We start from the raw sequence: 17,511 nt of genomic DNA, 5'->3' as shown, positions 1-17,511 counted from the left end.
GTCCGTAATCTAACAACTAATAAGTGGAGAGGTCAGGATTTGAACAAGGCAGTCTTACTGTACAGTGTATTCTCTTAATTTGCCTTGGAGGGAGTTTACTAGTCCATTCAGAAAAGAGAAAGTAGTTCCTGGTACTAATTCTTTAAAAAAATCTATCAAGGACCATACAGAATGTCCATGGTCCCAGATGAAGTCCTATGTTGTGCTCTAGGCAATAAAGAACCACAGAGTTTTTCCAGTGATCTAATCTAATCCAAGAACAGAACCTGGAATATCTGAAAGAGTGAATACTAATACGTCTTAGCTAATATTTCCTTAATATCATTTCACTTATCAGTAGCCTTGGTGAGCTCTCTGAATGTCTATAAAAGGACCATGCCACCACTTTGGGCTGCTTGCAGATCTTACCCCCGAGTGGTTCGTGCCGTTACTATAAGTTGCAAGGCTTTGGCCTGCAGCCTCATGTGATGTATAATCACCACCTGCTTATTCTCCACACCACTGTACATGAACTCCATTTTGTACGTCTCTTCCATGATCTACAAAGAAAAGGTAATAATTAACGAGCAATAAAAATATCAAATCTGCCTGACCTGTGGTGGCGCAGTGGATAAAGCGTCGACCTGGAAATGCTGAGGTCGCCGGTTCAAAACCCTGGGCTTGCCTGGTCAAGGCACATATGGGAGTTGATGCCTCCAGCTCCTTCCCCCTGTCTCTCTCTCCTCTCTGCCTCTCTCTGTCTCTCTCTCTCTCTCCTCTCTAAAATGAATAAATAAAAAGAAAAAAAATTTAAAAAATAATCAAATCTATCTAGAAAGCAGCATAGAATTGTAGGTGAAATTCTGAGCTGAGTTTCTTTTTATGCCTATATTTAATTATGAACTGAGACTTTTTGCCCCATTGATTTGATCTGAGGAGAGGGGGGAGAAAGAGAGAGAAAAGCATCAACTCGTTTCACTTAGTTGTGGGCCCACTGATTGCTTCTCAAACATGCACTGACTGGGGCTCAAACCAGCAACCCCGGGAATTGCGTCAATGACCTCAGGATCGGGCCAGTGACCTTGGCACTCTGGGACGATGCTCTATCCGCTGTGCCACTTGCCAGGGCTATGAACTGAGACTTTTAAGTGCCTATGTTGAGAGAAACTAATGTTAAGTGTTGAGGGAAATGTATAGAACTTTTGGTAATGTCTTGCAAAAAATAAAATAGATTACTTTGTCAATTGAAAAAAAAAAGACTTTCTTCTGGTAATAAAATCATCTTCACTGATGTTGTGAAGATATGAAAATTTATATAGAAATGTTTACCTGAAACCTATGTACTCTTATTGATTAATGTCACCCCATTTAATTTCTACATAAAATTATTAAAAGGAAGTTTAATCACCAATAAAACTGTAAAGCACTGCTTGTTACCCTAAAGCAAAGTCACTGTGCTGTGGGAACAAATGAATATATGCTGTATATGGAAACCCAATTCCCAAGAAAAGTCCTCAAGAATGTAGCATCGGGAACCACGAACTGCTCATTCAGACAAACTGTTCTAAGGGGCTGGAGTTTGGAATAAGTGCAGAGAACAATGTCTATGACCTCAGCTCAAGCCCAGTGTATCTTAAACTCTTGCTGTATTCTAGCCAAATCAGCTAATCCTATCCAAAGGATGCTCCCCTTCCGCTTCTGTGCTTGCCTGCCTTTAAAGGCTTTGGGGTCAGAGGAATGACTCCAGGCTCTCCTTACAACTAACTAAGATAAGATACTTAATCACATGGCACTTCAGTTTCCCTATCTGTACATAGGGAGGAAACGGTATCAACATCATAAAATTTAAAGGATTAAATGGGACATGGAAAGAGCTTAACACCATACCAGGCACGCAGCAACTGTCATTTCTTTCCTCTTTTTCTTCCAGACTACTGCTCTCTGGTCCCCTCCCTCCCATTCTGGGACTCCAGTCATTAAGTTCTACTCCCTTACAGTAAGCCCGTAACAAGTCTGAGAAGCAGACTAGACCAAATGAGATACCAAGTAGAGTAGTAGAAAGAAAACAGACTCTGGGAATCAGAGGATCTGGGCTCAAATCGCTGACTCTACTACCTATAGATCTATGAACTTAACCTTGCTGAGCTTTAATTAGTTCACCTCTAAAATGGACTTAATACTTATTTCTACCTAATTGGATTATGGTGAGGGTTAATTAAAATAAACTTGAAATCATTTAGTGAATTCTAATATAGCAATCACAGTTATCATCATTAGCTTCCAACTATCCAAATCCCATTACACGGGTCCTCGGGTTACAACAGTCCTGACATACAACATTTTGAGTTTATGATGCTCATTGCCATAAAAACTTTAAAAGATCGAGACGTGAGTGTTTTGGCTTATGCCATCGGACCTAGTGTGGTTGTGCGCAGCAGAATATACGCAGTGACGCGGCATATGAGTGAGGGGGCTGGCGTCCCCCAGGACGCTGACCTACACCATTCTGGACTGTTAAAAGCACAAGTGTTCCGTTTGTGCTAGGCTAGGGTGGGTTTCAACTTACACCAAAATTTGGGTTACGTCACTGTCGTAGGAGTGGAACTGTGTCGTAACCCGAGGACCCCTGTAAGTAAGAATGAAGGGAAATTGCTCAAAGCTAGAAAGAAAGAAACTCAAAATAAATAAAATGGAATGATAACTGAGAAGAAACAAAAGAACCTTTTAAAATTCAAGAAATGTAGACAAAAATATAAACAATGTGAAAATTAGTTCAGCTACATTTTCAGATAAAAGATTTATGATAGTATTTATTAGATTATAGTATATCTGAAATACAAGCTGATATTTTAGAGCAAAAAGAATCTTAGGAATTGAAATGCCATATTTTACAGAAGAGAAAAAAATCCACGGAGTTTAAGTAGACTGCTCAATATCACCCAGCAAATTAGAGGCATACCTGGGACTAGAACCCAGGTCCCTTGACTCTACAGCCAGCGCTGTGACCCCTAGTTATGCTGTGCCTCATATCACTTACTTCTGTTACCATAGGCTGAAACTGGGCAGGCCAAAGAAGAGCTGTGGAGCCATGTGAATGCCTACGGCTCTGACGCGAATGAGACAATTCCTGGGCAAAGATCTACTGAAGAGAAGGTCTCAGCTAGCTTACCTGTTTTGCTGCTGCTGAGGCTAAATCACTCTGCTTCAAATACAAAGGGGCGGCCACGTTCCACAGCTTTTCCTGTAATGCCTACAGACAAATCAAGAGAGGACAGAACACAGAGGTCACAAAGACCAGCACATGATTTGAGACTTACATGTTTACTTTGCTTTGAAAATCTATGGTGATCAGGACTTTCTTGTCTTATTCTTTTTTTTAATTATTATTACTAATTTTAGCCAGAGAGGAAGGGAGCGAAGGGGAGGGGGGAGGGGAAGGGGGAGAGGGAGAGAGACAGGAACACCAATCCATTCCTGTATGTGCCCTGACTGGGATTTGAACTGGCAACCTCTGTACTTCAAGCCGATGCTCTAACCAACTAGGCAATCTGACCAGGGCTATTCTTTTAAGCCAGTAAGTCCTACTTATTATGAAGAGGGAGAAGACCAATGGTTCGGCCAAACTGAACTCCTCCCCATTCAATCCAATTCCTAGCCCAAAGGCCCTATGTCTGGGACTAGTGTATGCAAGCAGAATACAGGAGCCATGAAGGTGTCACCAGAATGTCTAGGCAAGCCAGCTTCCAAGACTCCGAGCTCTCCTTGTTCCCAGAGCCACTGGACTACCCTGCCTAGACCATCCTTGCTTGATTGTAGTTCTTTCTTCTTTGCCACATGCTCACTATTCTTTGAACAGTCCCATCACCTTACTGGCATAAGCTTTCCTAGATTCCACTCTCTCTTAGGCTTTCCACAGTCAAAACTATCATTTAAAGCCACAGATTTAACCTATCTCTCTTCTATTATCTATATGGCCCCATATCTCACTCTTGTCTAAACTTCTGCTTATAGTTCCTAATTTCCACAGTCTTTCTTTTTCTTCTTCTTCTTTAATAGTGAGAGAGAGAAAGAGATAAAGAGAGAGGGAAAGAGACAGATAGGAAGGAACAGAGATGAAAAGCATCAACTCATAATTGCATCACTTTAGTTGTTCACTGATTGCTTCTCTTATGTGCCTTGACTGGGAGGCTCAGGCTGACCCAATGACCCCTTGCTCAAGCCAACAACCTTGGACTCAAGTCAGCGACCTTGGGCTTCATGCCAGCAACCATGGTATCATTTCAATGATCTCACAATCAAGCTGGTAACCCAATGCTCAAGCTGGTGAGCCTGCACTCAAGCTAGATGAGCCCATGTTCAAGCCAGCAACACTGGGGTTTCGAACCTAGGACCTCAGTGTCCCAGGTCAATGCTCTATTCACTGCACTACCATCAGTCAGGCCACAGTCCTTCTTAATTATAGACATAATCCAATGACATTACAAAAAAACCTAGATAAACACTGTCCAATAGAAACAAAATAAGCCTTGTATGTAATTTTACATTCTCTAGCAGTCACATTTTTAAAAGTAAAAATATGATATTAATTTTAACAATAGTTGCCTGACCAGGTGGTGGCGCAGTGGATAGAGCCTTGGACTGGGATGTGGAAGGACCCAGGTTTGAGACCCTGAGGTTGCCAGCCTGAGTGCGGGTTCATCTGGCTTGAGCAAAATAAAAAATGCTCACCAGCTTAGACCCAAGGTCGCTGGCTCAAGCAAGGGGTTACTCGGTCTGCTGAAGGTCCGCGGTCAAGGCACATATGAGAAAGCAATCAATGAATAACTAAGGTGTCACAATGAAAAACTGATGATTGATGCTTCTCATCTCTCTCCGTTCCTGTCTGTCCCTATCTATCCCTCTTTCTGACTCTCTCTCTCTGTCCCTGTAAAGAAAAAAATAAAATAAAATAAAATTTTAACAATAGTTTATTTAACCCAGTATATCCAAGAGAATACCATTTCACTATGTCATCAATATTTTTAAAATTACTGATGCAGAAAAGGCATTTAATAAGCTAAAACATCCTTTTATGTTTAAAACATGCAATAAAATCAGAATAAAAGTACCACAACATAATAAAGGCCATATATGACAAACCATCAGCTTATATCATACTAAATGGTGAAATAACGAAGGCTTTTCCACTAAAATCAGGAACAAGACAAGGCTGCCCATTTTCTCCACTCTTATTCAACATAGTTCTGGAAGTTTTAGCCAGAGCAATCAGGCAAGGGAAAGAAATAAAAGGCATCCATATGAGGAAAGAAGTAAAGATATCGCTTTTTGCGGATAACACAATCCTATATACAGGAAACTCCAAAGACTCCACCAAAAAACTATTAGAAACAATAAACCAATACAGTAAAGTTGTAGGATACACAATCAGTATACAAAAGCCTATTGCTTTCCCAAATATCAACAACAAAACTTCAGAAAAAGAACTCCAAAGAACAATTCCTTTTACAATTGCAAAAAACCAAAACAAGACCCAAAAAACACCTAGGAATAAACTTAACAAAGGATGTGAAGAAGCTATATATTGGAAACTACAAAACATTATTGAAAAAAATTGAAAAAGACACAATGAAATGGGAAAAGATTCCATGTTCTTGGGTTGCAAAAATCAACATAGTTAAAATGGCCATATTACCCAAAGCAATATACAAATTTAATGCAATCCCCATCAAAATCCCAATTTCAATTTTTAAAGAAATAGAACAAAAAAAATCATCAGGTTGGTATGGAACCATAAAATTCCCCAAATAGCCAAAGCAACCCTGAGGAAAAAGAATGAAACTGGAGGTATCACATTACCTGACTTCAAATTATACTAGAGAACCACGATAATAAAAACAGCATGGTACTGGCAGAAAAACAGACATACAAAACCAATGGTATTCCACTGAGAGCCCACAAATAAAGTCACATATACATGGACAAATCATCTTTGACAAAGGAGCCAAAAACACACAATGGAGAAAAGAAAGCTCTTCATAAATGGTGCTGGGAAAATTGGAAAGCCACATGCAAAAGAATGCAACTTGACTGCAGTTTGTTCCCCTTGCACAAAAATTCAAAATGGATCCAAGACCTAAATATAAGATCTGAAACAATAAATTACATAGAAGAAAACAGGTACTAAACTCATAGACCTTGGCTGAAGAGAACAATTTATAAATTTGACCCCAAAGGCAAGGGAAGTAAAGGCAAAAATAAATGAATGGGATTATATCAAACTAAAAGGCTTCTGCACAGCAAAAGAAATGGACAAAAACATCCAGCCAACTAAATGGGAGATATTTGCAAACAACAGCTCTGATAAGGGATTAATATCCAAAATATATAAAGAACTCACAAAGCTCAGCAACAAACAATACAATTACAAAATGGGAAGAGGGCCTGACCTGTGATGGTGCAGGAATAAAGCGTCAACTTGGAATGTTGAGGTCGCCAGTTCAAAGCCCTGGGCTTGCCTGGTCAAGGCACATATGGGAATTGATGCTTCCTGCTCCTCTCCCTTCTCTCTCTCTCTCTCTCTCTCTCTCTCTAGCTCTCTCTCTTTCTCTCTAAAAATGAATAAATAAAATCTAAAATAAAAGTGAAAAGAGCGAATTAAAAAAAAATCAGTAACATTTAAAAAATAAAAATATGGGAAGAGGACCTGAACAGACACTTCTCCCAAGAGGACATACAAATGGCCAACAAATATATGAAAAGATGCTCATCTCCACTAGCTATCAGAGAAATGCAAATCAAAACTACCAGATACCACCTCACACCTGTTAGATTGGCTATTGTCAACAAGACAGGTAACAACAAGTGTTGGAGAGGCTGTGGAGAAAAAAGAACCCTCATTCACTGCTGGTGGGAATGTAAACTAGTACAGCCATTATGGAAGAAAGTATAGTGATTCCTCAAAAAACTAAGACTAGAACTACCACATGACCCAGCAATTACTCTACTTTGGATGTACCCCCAAGCCCCCAAAACATTAGTACTTAAAGACACATGCACCCCCATGTTCATCACAGCATTATTCAGAGTAGCCAAGACATAGAAAGAAACAATCAAAGTGTCCCTCAACAGAGGATTGGATAAAGAAGATGTGGTGCAGATATACAATGAAATTCTATTCAGCCATAAGAAATGATGACATATTGCCATTTATGACAACATGGATGGACACTGACAACATTATACTGAATGAAATAAGTAAATTAGAAAAAGTACTGTATGATTTCACAAACAGGTGGGATATAAAACTGAGACTCATGGACATAGATAAAAGTGAAGCGGTTACTGGGGGAGGGGAACATGGGGGAAGGGGATATAGAGGAGGGGGTTTTGGGGCAGGGAGTAAAAAGAGACAAATACAAGGTGATGGAGTATGATTTGACTTTGGGTGATGAGTATACAACATAATCAACAGTTCAAATGCTATAGAAATGTTTACCTGAAATCTATGTACTTTTCTTTTTTAAATTTTTTTTTTAACAGAGACAGCGAGAGTCAGAGAGAGGGACAGATAGGGACAGACAGACAGAAACGGAGAGAGATGAGAAGCATCAATCATCAGTTTTTCATTGCGACACCTTTGTTGTTCATTGATTGCTTTCGCATATGCGTCTTGAACATGGGCTTTCAGCAGACTGAGTAACCCCTTGCTGGAGCCAGCGACCTTGGGTCCAAGCTGGTGAGCTTTGCTCAAACCAGATGAGCCCGTGCTCAAGCTGGCGACCTCGGGGTCTTGAACCTGGGCCCTCCGCATCCCAGTCCGACGCTCTATTCTCTGCACCACCACCTGGTCAGGTTCTATGTACTCTTCCTATTGATCAATGTCACCCTGTTAAATTTAATTTTTTAAATAAAATTTAAAAATAAAAAAAAATACTTAAGAAAAAAAATTACTGATGGTTTACATGCTTTTTAAATATGAAGTCTAAGAAATCCAGTGTGTTTTGCACTGACAGCATATCTCAATTTGAACTAACAGCATTCAAGTGCTCAACAGTCACATGTACCTCGTAACTATTATAATAGTTGCAGGTCTGGACTATAGCTATAGAAATCTTTAAATGACCCAAACATAGTATCTTATCAGATGTATTAGAAATTTGCTTCCAATCATTTCTCAACTGCATATTTTTACATAGTTGTAGTCAGAAAACTGAAGTAATTCTGTATGCTTTTTTGGTACATAACATCACATTGTATTTTGAGGCGTTGCAATAGAGTTCTTCCTAAAGACCACCAGTGGTTACAGAGTACACTGAGAGTAGATGTGCCACAACTGACTTCGCTCCGCTCCCACTACCAAACACCTGCTGCCTTAGGTTCTAAGTCTGGGCTCCTTACCTCCCCTGCCAATCCACGACGTTGAGAAAACAACATAGTTCTTTTTAGGAGTAAGCTTTTCTCATTTCCTACTGTGGAAAAGCAGATTCTGTTCAAAGGCACTGTTGTATTCCCATGGAGAAGAGCAAGCCATAGAAGATGGAAAAAGACTGACAGTGGCATGGTGCTCACTACGTATCAGACACTAGGCCAGGGCCATTCACACACACTGCTTGTTATCAATCCTCACCCGGGTAGAGTTATTACTAGTCCTGTTTCACAGAAGCTTGCAAAAGCCAACCAAGTTTGCAAAGGGAAATAGAGGAACTTTAGGGAGTAATAGAAATGTACTATATCTTGACTGTGGGGGTGCATAGGCAAGTATATACATTTGAAAAAAATCTATCTTGCTGAACAAGGGCTCTTTAAATCCCAACCCACTTCAGAGTATACACCCACCTTTATATGAATATACACACTTACAAAATCTTAAGATTGTACCATATGATTCCACTCCTATGTGGAATCTATTGAACAAAATGAACTAACAAGCAAAACAGAGACAGACTCATACATAGAAAGCAGGCTGACAGATGTCAGGGTAGGGGGCAGTGTGTGAGGGAGGTGGAATTTGAGGAAAAAAGGAACTCATGGACAAGGACCACAGTGTGGTGATTGCTGGGGGGTGGAGGAGGGTATGAGGATACATGGTGATGGCTGCAGACTTGACTTGGGGGAGTGAACGCACAATACAGTGTACAGATGTGTTACAGAACTGGGGACTTGAAACCTGTATAGTTATGTTAACTAATGTCACTCCAATAAATTCAATTAAGGAAAAAAGACAAACTGAAAAAGAATTTGCTCACCCCCCCAAAAACCAAAACAAATACCCTAAGCTCATACATCTTATAGTGAGAATATTTTGACTTTGAAGAAATATCATTAATTACTTTGAAAACTAATATTTGGAACTACAGCCAAAATAAAGGCTTATCAAGTAAGAAGGGCTCTCCTAAATCCTAAGCCTATATTCATAGCAGAATTCTGCACTCTGCTGCAGAAGCTGAAAGCCACTGACCTAGATGCATGCACGAGAGAGAGAGACAGAGAGAGACAGAGAGAGACAGGCTGGAAGGAGGAAGAGAGATGAGAACCATCAATTCTTCATTGCAGCATCTTAGTTGTTCATTGACTGCTTTCTCATATGTGCCTTGAGGAGGGGGAGCGGGCTCCAGCAGAACAAGTGACCTCTTGCTCAAGTCAACAACCTTGGGCTTCAAGCCAGCAACCATAGGGTCATGTCTATGATCCCATACTCTAGCTGGCAACCCCGTGCTCAAGCTGATGAGACCATGCTTAAGTCGGATGACCCGTGCTCAAGCTGGCGACCTTGGGGTTTAAAACCTGGGTCCTCAACATCACAGGCTGATGCTCTATCCACTGTGTCACCGGCTAGTCAAGCTAAAACAGCTTTTTTTTTTATTTTTTTTAAAGCTTAGGTTTTTTTTTTGTTTGTTTTTTGTTTTTATTCATTTTAGAGAGGAGAGGGAGAGACAGAGAGAGAGAGAGGAGAGACATAGAGAAGGGGGGAGGAGCTGGAAGCATCAACTCCCATATGTGCCTTGACCAGGCAAGCCCAGGGTTTTGAACCGGCAACCTCAGCATTTCTAGGTCGACGCTTTATCCACTGCGCCACCACAGGTCAGGACTAAAACAGTTTCTTGAGTACCAATTTTATGTGTGTATATATATAAAATGTGAATACCACATATGACATGCCAGCAAGTTGGCCCTTTAAAATGAAATCAACTTCTCACTAACTTTACTTTGACAAAGTGAAATTAGCATTTAAATAAAATAAAAGTTCATATAAGCCTTGGGAGTCTAAAGAAAATAGTTACATATCTGATCTGTTTTAATTATATAATTATGAAAGAAATCTACCAAATTTAAAAAACTCAAATTCCTATATGAGTTAACAATTCTTTTTTTTTTCCTTGTATTTTTCTGAAGTGAGAAGCCAGGAAGCAGAGAGACAGACTCCCGCCTGTGCCTCACCAGGATTCACCCAGCACGCCCCCACTGGGAATGATGCTCTGCCCATCTTGGGCATTGCTCCACTGCAACTGGAGCCATTCTAGTGCCTGGGCCAACTTTGCTCCAATGGAGCCTTGGCTGCAGAAGGGGAAGAGAGAGACAGAGAGAAATGAGAAGGGGAAGAGTAGAGAAGCAGATGGGAGCTTCTCCTGTGTGCTCTGGAGGGGAATAGAACTGGGGACTTCAACACGCCCAGCCGACACTCTACCACTGAGCCAACCGGCCAGGGCCTTTAACAATTCTTTAATTAGAGCCAAATATAATTAAACCATAGAGTACATATTTCTCCATTGCTAAGTGGCTGCAAAAGATCATGTATTTTTTTAATTATGGCCTCAAACACTGCCAGATCTGTTAAAGTGCATTCTTAGCATCACAATCACTAGTATGATGGGTCCAAACCAACCTTGATGAGAAGAAGTTGACACCGAAGATAGGCAGCAGAGAAGTCAGCTACTCCTGCCAATTCAGACTGAAGTTCTCCAAGTCTTTGCAGATCCCTGTAGTAAACAAAACCCCCAGCCCAACACAGGATAAGGATAATGACAGTAATATGAAAATCATGTCAAAGCATTTTACCACTTTACACCTAGTAAACTGATCACACTTTTTGAAACAGTACTCAGTGCTGGAGTGGTTCTAATGAAAGTGACTCACTCACACTTTGATAGCAGTTTAAGCTGGAACAATCCTTCTGGAAAGTAAACCTGCACTATGTTATAAAAGTCACACATATGATCAAATATTTTGATCAGTAGCTTTATGTTGAGAAGTAATTCTAAGGAAAATCTTCAACAGAAATGAAATGCTTGATGCCTCATAATACTCACAGTGTGGACTATTATAGTAAAACCCAGTAAACTACGTAAGTATTCAATGGTAGGGAAATTTAAAACATTAAAACACATCCAGTTAATGGAATATTCTACAGCCATTAAAATATAAAATAGTAGGCCCTGGCCAGTTGGCTCAGCGGTAGAGCGTCGGCCTAGCGTGCGGAGGACCCGGGTTGGATTCCCGGCCAGGGCACACAGGAGAAGCGCCCATTTGCTTCTCCACCCCTCCAGTGCGCCTTCCTCTCTGTCTCTCTCTTCCCCTCCCGCAGCCAAGGCTCCATTGGAGCAAAGATGGCCCGGGCACTGGGGATGGCTCTGTGGCCTCTGCCTCAGGCGCTAGAGTGGCTCTGGTCGCAACATGGCTACGCCCAGGATGGGCAGAGCATCGCCCCCTGGTGGGCAGAGCGTCGCCCCATGGTGGGCTTGCCGGGTGAATCCCGGTCGGGCGCATGCGGGAGTCTGTCTGACTGTCTCTCCCTGTTTCCAGCTTCAGAAAAATGCAAAAAAAAAAAATATATATATATATATGTGTGTGTGTGTATATATATATATATATATAATAGTAATAAGGAATATGATCTTAACCAGGTAAAAACTGTATATAACCCCCCCCCCCCAAAAAAAAACTGTATATAGGAGAAAAAGTGACAAAGTGGTTTTCTGGACTGAGGTGTTCAGGGGCTTTTCAGTGTGTTCTCCCAGTTGTGCTTTATTTTCAAAGTGTTCTATACCATGGACAAGTGTTTTTTGTTTTTGGACAAATGTGTTTTGTATAAATAAAAAATATGCCTGTGAACAAGAAAATAGTGACACACAGATAAAAATAATTGTATTGGGGGCTGAGTTTACTAATTTTTAAAATGATTAATTTTTGAATAGATAATACATGATTATACTTATGATAATATATAGAATTCAAAAGATACTGAAGGATATAATTAAATTAGTTGGCTTTCCTACACCTGTGCACTGCTAACTAGTACACCCTTTCCAGAGGAACCACCATTACCAGTTTCTTTAGAATTCTTCTAGAAATATGCTATATATCTACAAAAAGCATTGTTTTTCTCTTCTTTCTTCTCTTTTGGGGAGGAGTGCATGTGTGTGTGTGTCTGTGTGTGTGTGTGAAAGAGAGAAAGAGAAACTCCTAACAATCCATCTCAGGAAGAATTCAAATATATAGAGCTGCCTTATTTTTTAATGGCAATATCAAAATTTCATATAAGAACGGTAACTGATAGAAATGAAGATCTGGGTCATGAGAGAAGTTAACTGTTTCAGAGCTGGCACTATATGTTAGGTTTCATAGTAGTCTGTACAAAACTCTGTATTGGACTAAGCCTGTCCCTATAATCTCAGGCATCTTTTAGATAGCTAATGCTGTCTCTTAAGAACTTTATAACAGGGAGAAGATACTGTGGAAAAAAGCAAAAGTAAATTATTTCTAAAGTAACTTATCTATAGCTTATATATCAGCACTTGTGAGTGTTGATGGCTTGAGCTGGTCCAAGAGAGCCTGCTTATGTGTGGGAATCCAGAACAATAACAGGCAAGACCCTGTACTAGCTAATCATACCGGTAAAGTGCTATTTTGGTGATCAGCTGCTTTCTCCCTTCCCCATCTCAAATGTCTTACAAAGACAGCCCTGAATCATTCCACTTCTGAACCATTTCCTCTCCACAAAGATTCCGCCTTCTGTTAAAATTACACTGAACACTGACCAGCTGACTGTACATTAGCTGACTGCCACTATTGTTAAGTTATTCTACCACCCTTGCACAGTACCAATTGTTATGAATTGCACAGAACAAGATGCAACCAAACTAGCCATGGGAAACAAATATGGAAACTTGCTAGACCTGGGCAAAATCCTCTATGTCCCAGGGTCTCCTGTCTGGAGCTCTTTAAGCCCACAATCCTCAAGAACCAGTTTTGGTGCTGACCAGCTGGCTCAGTGGTAAAGCGTCAGCCTGGTGTGTGGATGACCCAGGTTTGATTCCTGCAGAAGAAGCAACCATCTGATTCTCCCTCCCTCCCCTTCCTTTCCCTCTCCCTGTCTCTCTCTCTGTCTCTCTATCTCTCCTCCTTCCGCAGTCATGGCTCAATTGGAGGGAGCACATCCCTGGGGGCGCTGAGAAATGGCTCGGAGGAGCCTCAGCCTCAGGCACTAAACTTCTGAGGTATGAGCATGGCCCCAGATGGCCAGAGCATTGGTCTCAGATGGGGGTTGCCAGGTGGATCCTGGCTGGGGCGCATGCGGGAGTCTGTTTGTCTCTCTGTCTCCCCTATCCTCACTTGCAAAAAAACAACAACCAGTTTAGACATTCATCAGGAGACTGTGGACTCCTTACAACGAGCACCTTCTATATTATGTACTGTACTAGTTGTTTCCTTACTTGAGCTCGTGTAATCCTTACAGTGTAAACTGCTATTAATATCATTTAACCAAGGAGGAAACTGAAGATCAGAGTTTAAATGGTTTTCCCCAGGTCACAGAATTAATAAGTGGCAAAAACAGGCCATGAACTCAGGTCTAAGTCTAAAAGTCCTTTTCCAACTGTATCATACTGCATTTCATTTATTTATTTTCTATTAGAAATATTTTCATATACTTATGAACTATATCAAATACAAATGAGATTAAAACTGAATGAAAATCAAATTAATATAAAGCCACATTTCTAAAAATGCAATGTGGTAGAGCAAAAGAGCCCTCCCAAGAACAGACACTTTAGCAATCCTTAGTCCACATGATAGCAAGTAGCATTTTAAAAATATTAAAGAAGTTTACATATATTGCAATTAAAAAAAAGTTTATAAAACAAGCAGAATTAATTCATTTTAAAATAATCGCTTAAAGACAGTCAAGAAGAGCCCTGGCCAGGTAGCTCGGTTGGTTAGAGCATTGCCCCTAATATGTCAAGGCTGTGGGTTTGATCCCTGGTTAGGGCACATGAAGAATCAACCAATGAATGTATAAATAAATAGAACAACAAATTAATGTTTCTTCAACCAAAAAGCCCGTCAATAGATGACTGGATAAAGAAGATGTGGCACATATACACTATGGAATACTACTCAGCCATAAGAAATGATGACATCGGATCATTTACAGCAAAATGGTGGGATCTTGATAACATTATACAAAGTGAAATAAGTAAATCAGAAAAAACCAGGAACTGCATTATTCCATACGTAGGTGGGACATAAAAGTGAAACTAAGAGACATTGATAAGAGTGTGGTGGTTACGGGGGGAGGGGGGAGAGGGAGAAGGAAAAGGGGAGGGGGAGGGGCACAAAGAAAACTAGATAGAAGGTGACAGAGGACAATCTGACTTTGGGTGATGGGTATGCAACATAAGTGAACGACAAGATAACCTGGAGTTGTTATCTTTGAATATATGTATCCTGATTTATTGATGTCGCCCAATTAAAAATAAAATTAAAAAAAAATTAATGTTTCTTTTTCTCCCCACCATCTCTAAAAAATAAAATAAAATAATTTTTTTATTATTATAAACCCTAGATCAGTATAAACTCTGGATGTGTAAATCAAATGTTTATGACTAAACACTTCTTTCAATCTCTTACAATTTCTAATCAAATTTACAATATCTTGGCCCTGGCTGGTTGGCTCAGTGGTAGAGCATCAGCCTGATATATAGATATCCCGGGTTTGATTCCAGGTCAGGGCTCACAGAAGAAGCACCCATCTGCTTCTCCACCTCTCTCCCTCTCGCTTCTCTCTCTCTGTCTCTACCCCTCCTGCAGCCATGGCTCTATTGGAACAAGTTGGTTCTGGGTGCTGAGGATGGCTCAGTTGGAGCAACAGAGCAATGGTCCCAGATGGGCAGAGCATTGCCACCTAGTGGGCTTGCCAGATGGATCTGGTTGGGGCGCATGCAGGAATCTGACTGCCTCCCCTCCTCTCACTGAATTAAAAAAAGAAAAAAATTTACACTATCTCTTACTAGTTTGGCAGGAATGTTAAAAAACGCAAAATCAGTACAAAATCCTAATGACTTTTCAAAAGCTATCTTCATCCTTGTACTCATATGATTACAAATTGCAAACATTTTACTATATTTCCACTTCTAGTTACTGGACTAGTTTCCAAGCTACAAAACAGGCACTACTACTTGGAGACATGAAACAATGCATAGCAAAAAGAGAACTTTTAAAAACCAAGAAATTCCATGTCCTTTAGGGTGTTTTTTAAAATTCCCCTAAAAAGTGTATTTTTCTTTAAAAAAGATAATTTAAAATAATTTGGTACACATACTCTCCTCCCTTCTTCACTTGCCTAATTTCTATTCATTCTTGAGGTCATTAATTAGACCACCCAAGGAAGGATTAGGTACCCACTTCCATTCTCCTAGAAGTGTAAGTTCTGAACCTACTATACCAGGCATGGCCAACATACAGCCCGCCCTGCGTAATGACTTTATGCAGTGTATGATTAAATTTTTTTTAATTCATTTTTAGAGAGGAGAGGGAGAGACAGAGAGAGAGAGAGAGAGAGAGAGAGAAGGGGGGAAGAGCTGGAAGCATCAACTCCCATATGTGCCTTGACCAGGCAAGCCCAGGGTTTCGAACCGGCGACCTCAGCATTTCCAGGTTGACGCTTTACCCACTGCGCCACCACAGGTCAGGCCTATGATTAAATTTTTAACATTGTCTGCTACTTTAAAATCTCAGCTACTCAGAAGTGGAAGCGTCTTTGATTATTGGAAATCGAGATATTTAAGAAGATAGTGATACGCAGAAAAGAATTCTACGTGTGACTGATCTAGGGTTAACTTCCAATAAGTGGTCAAATGAATTCGTGATACTTTTTTTTTTTTTACAGAGACAGGGATAGACAGGGACAGGCAGACAGACAGGAACGAAGAGAAATGAGAAGCATCAATCATCAGTTTTTCGTTGCGACACCTTAGTTGTTCATTGACTGCTCTCTCATGTATGCCTTGACCGTGGGCCTTCAGCAGACCAAGTAACCTCTTGCTTGAGCCAGCGATCTTGGGTCCAAGCTGGTGAGCTTTGCTCAAACCAGATGAGCCGGCGCTCAAGCTGGTGACCTTGGGGGTCTCGAATCTGGGTCCTCCGCATCCCAGACTGATGCTCTATCCACTTCGCCACCGCCTGGTCAGGCGATACTTATTTTTTAAAAAAATTCCATTATAAAGATTTACAACTTTTGTACTCGTCTGTACTCCATATGAACTGTTTGACGTTTAGCGGCGATGTGAAACCCACATTCTTTTAGGCGAAGTTTGCCAGTGTGCACCCAAGGTCAAACAATTTGCTATTTTTGTGGTCAAGTGTGCTGAATCAAGTGGCATTGTAGCATAGACAATAGCTGCAGTTGATAACTGAAAATGTGTCCAGGCTGTTTGTAAAACGAAATAATTGTTTTATCTGCGATATAACTCCTTCAAGCTCATTCTATTAATTAAATATTGTTTGGATCGACTGTGATAGTTTGGATATTTATACGATATGAAATTATATTTTTATTAAAATAATATTGTATATTAATAAATTTTTTTACTCACATTTATTCATAAACAAATTACATAATAAAATTTTGTTTACTTAAACAAATAATTTTTGTATTTAACATTTTTATATTTTAATATTTCATCCAGCCCGTGAAAAAAGTTTTCTTTCTAATCTGGCCTGGGGGCAAAAACTGTTGGCCACGCCTGGACTACACTGCTGCACGGAAAGGACAGCATTACGTTCTTGTTTACCAAGCTAATTCCCCAACCAGCTGTAAACTCCTTGCAGCGGAGATTATGCCTTATTCACTGTCCTGTTCCTTCTGCCTACCACAACACGATGGATACTCAAATATCATAACAAATGAATAAACCTAGCTTCGTCACCCCTTGTAAATATGAGGAAATTCTCATGGGACTATTTTTAAATTAAATGACAATGCACATGAAGCATATAAAAGAGTGGGCACACAGTGGGCATTTAACAGACAGTGACTTTTGTTATGATCAAGCCATCAAATATTAAAATTGTACATCTGGAGGTGAGGTATGGCCAGAAAAAAAAAAATCTACAAAAATCTTAAAAGACTTCACTCCTGGTTAAGCTATCATAACTAGAGTTTTCAGCAAATATTTACTGAGCACCTACAAGGCACCCAAGGGGCAGTGGTGAAGACAAAGTACAATGTCAAGTTCTAGTAACACAAGCAAACAATCA

At 40.2% G+C, this 17,511-nt stretch overlaps 1 protein-coding gene across 1 annotated transcript in view; it reads right to left on the bottom strand.

Moving 5' to 3' along the window:
* Positions 1–17,511, bottom strand: part of INTS4 (integrator complex subunit 4) — a 166,854-nt gene that overhangs the window by 23,537 nt on the left and 125,806 nt on the right. The window contains exons 18-20 of the mRNA XM_066249569.1: positions 10,862–10,955; positions 3,149–3,229; positions 409–539 (exon numbers count right to left, since the gene is read on the bottom strand). Of these exons, the coding sequence (XP_066105666.1) occupies positions 409–539; positions 3,149–3,229; positions 10,862–10,955 (306 nt within the window). The remainder of the gene's footprint in view (positions 1–408; positions 540–3,148; positions 3,230–10,861; positions 10,956–17,511) is intronic.

This window comes from Saccopteryx bilineata, chromosome 1, assembly GCF_036850765.1.
Source record: "Saccopteryx bilineata isolate mSacBil1 chromosome 1, mSacBil1_pri_phased_curated, whole genome shotgun sequence".
NCBI classification, from domain to species: domain Eukaryota; kingdom Metazoa; phylum Chordata; class Mammalia; order Chiroptera; family Emballonuridae; genus Saccopteryx; species Saccopteryx bilineata.
The sequence above is the reverse complement of the archived record's forward strand: the minus strand, read 5'-3'. Positions and strand labels throughout refer to the sequence as shown.